At 42.6% G+C, this 914-nt stretch overlaps 1 protein-coding gene across 1 annotated transcript in view; it reads right to left on the bottom strand.

Moving 5' to 3' along the window:
- Positions 1–6: 6 nt before the first annotated feature.
- The window catches only part of TFG (TRK-fused gene), a gene marked incomplete at its 3' end in the record, with an annotated part of 20,977 nt that continues 20,069 nt past the window's right edge, over positions 7–914 (bottom strand). Inside the window, exon 8 of the mRNA XM_010295901.1 lies at positions 7–71. Coding sequence (XP_010294203.1) covers positions 7–71 — 65 coding nt within the window. The remainder of the gene's footprint in view (positions 72–914) is intronic.

Raw genomic sequence — 914 nt, 5'->3', positions numbered from 1 at the left:
GGCGGCCGGCTGGCTGTAGGCCGGGAACTGCTGGGCTTGCTGCGAGGGGGCTTGCTGCTGGCTGTAGCCCGCTGCAACGGCAAAGCGCAGGGCGGGGTGAGAGAAATCAAAGAACCAGGGCGGCCTGCAGAAGTACCTTTTTTTTTTTTTACGATGACAAACACACAACTCGGCAAGCGCGGAAAAGGCACAAACCAAGAACGAACTGCACGTTTTCCTGTCTCTCACATAAGCACGCTGCCTGGTTTTTAGCAGGCAGCACAGCAACACTGAAAGTAGGTAGTATAAAATGGGTTTCCCATGACTGACAAGAAGTTTAAAAAAAACCACAAATAATATTTTACCATCATCACATCACATGAAAAATAAAAAGTGCATTGGCAAATGAGGCAAAACGCAACCTTTTTCACACATAAAAACTCCAAGCTAAACTATCTTGAAAATAGTGTCAGAGTTTAATACAAGTCAGTCATACCTCAGGTTAAGTCATAGGTGTTTTCAGTTCTTTAAATATGAAAAAGTTGTGCAGAAACAATACTTTAGTACAAAACTTCTACTTAAAACTTATCTCCCAAACTTGAGCCTTCTGTATAAAACCAGCTTCCAAAAGGAATTTCTCTTAGTGAAAACTTTAACATGACCCAAAGCCCTCTGTGAAGAAAACGCTACTTTTATCCATCATGAAACACACCTGCAGCTACTTGCAATGAAACCTCTCCAGTGACTGGAATCCTGTCAGCATTAAACACCAGACACACAGATTATTAAAAGTGCACAGCCCTGAACGGAAAGAGTAAGGGGTGAAGAATGCACTGGAGTAAACTCACCTTGAAACCAGCTGGGATCGAAATTTACTCATGAGACAAACCTCTGAAGGCTCCATTTCTATTACCATGAGTAAATAGCCACATTGT

Source organism: Phaethon lepturus, unplaced genomic scaffold, assembly GCF_000687285.1.
Source record: "Phaethon lepturus isolate BGI_N335 unplaced genomic scaffold, ASM68728v1 scaffold22321, whole genome shotgun sequence".
In the NCBI taxonomy this organism is placed as follows: Eukaryota; Metazoa; Chordata; class Aves; order Phaethontiformes; family Phaethontidae; genus Phaethon; species Phaethon lepturus.
This window is presented reverse-complemented; position numbering and strand designations above follow the sequence as displayed.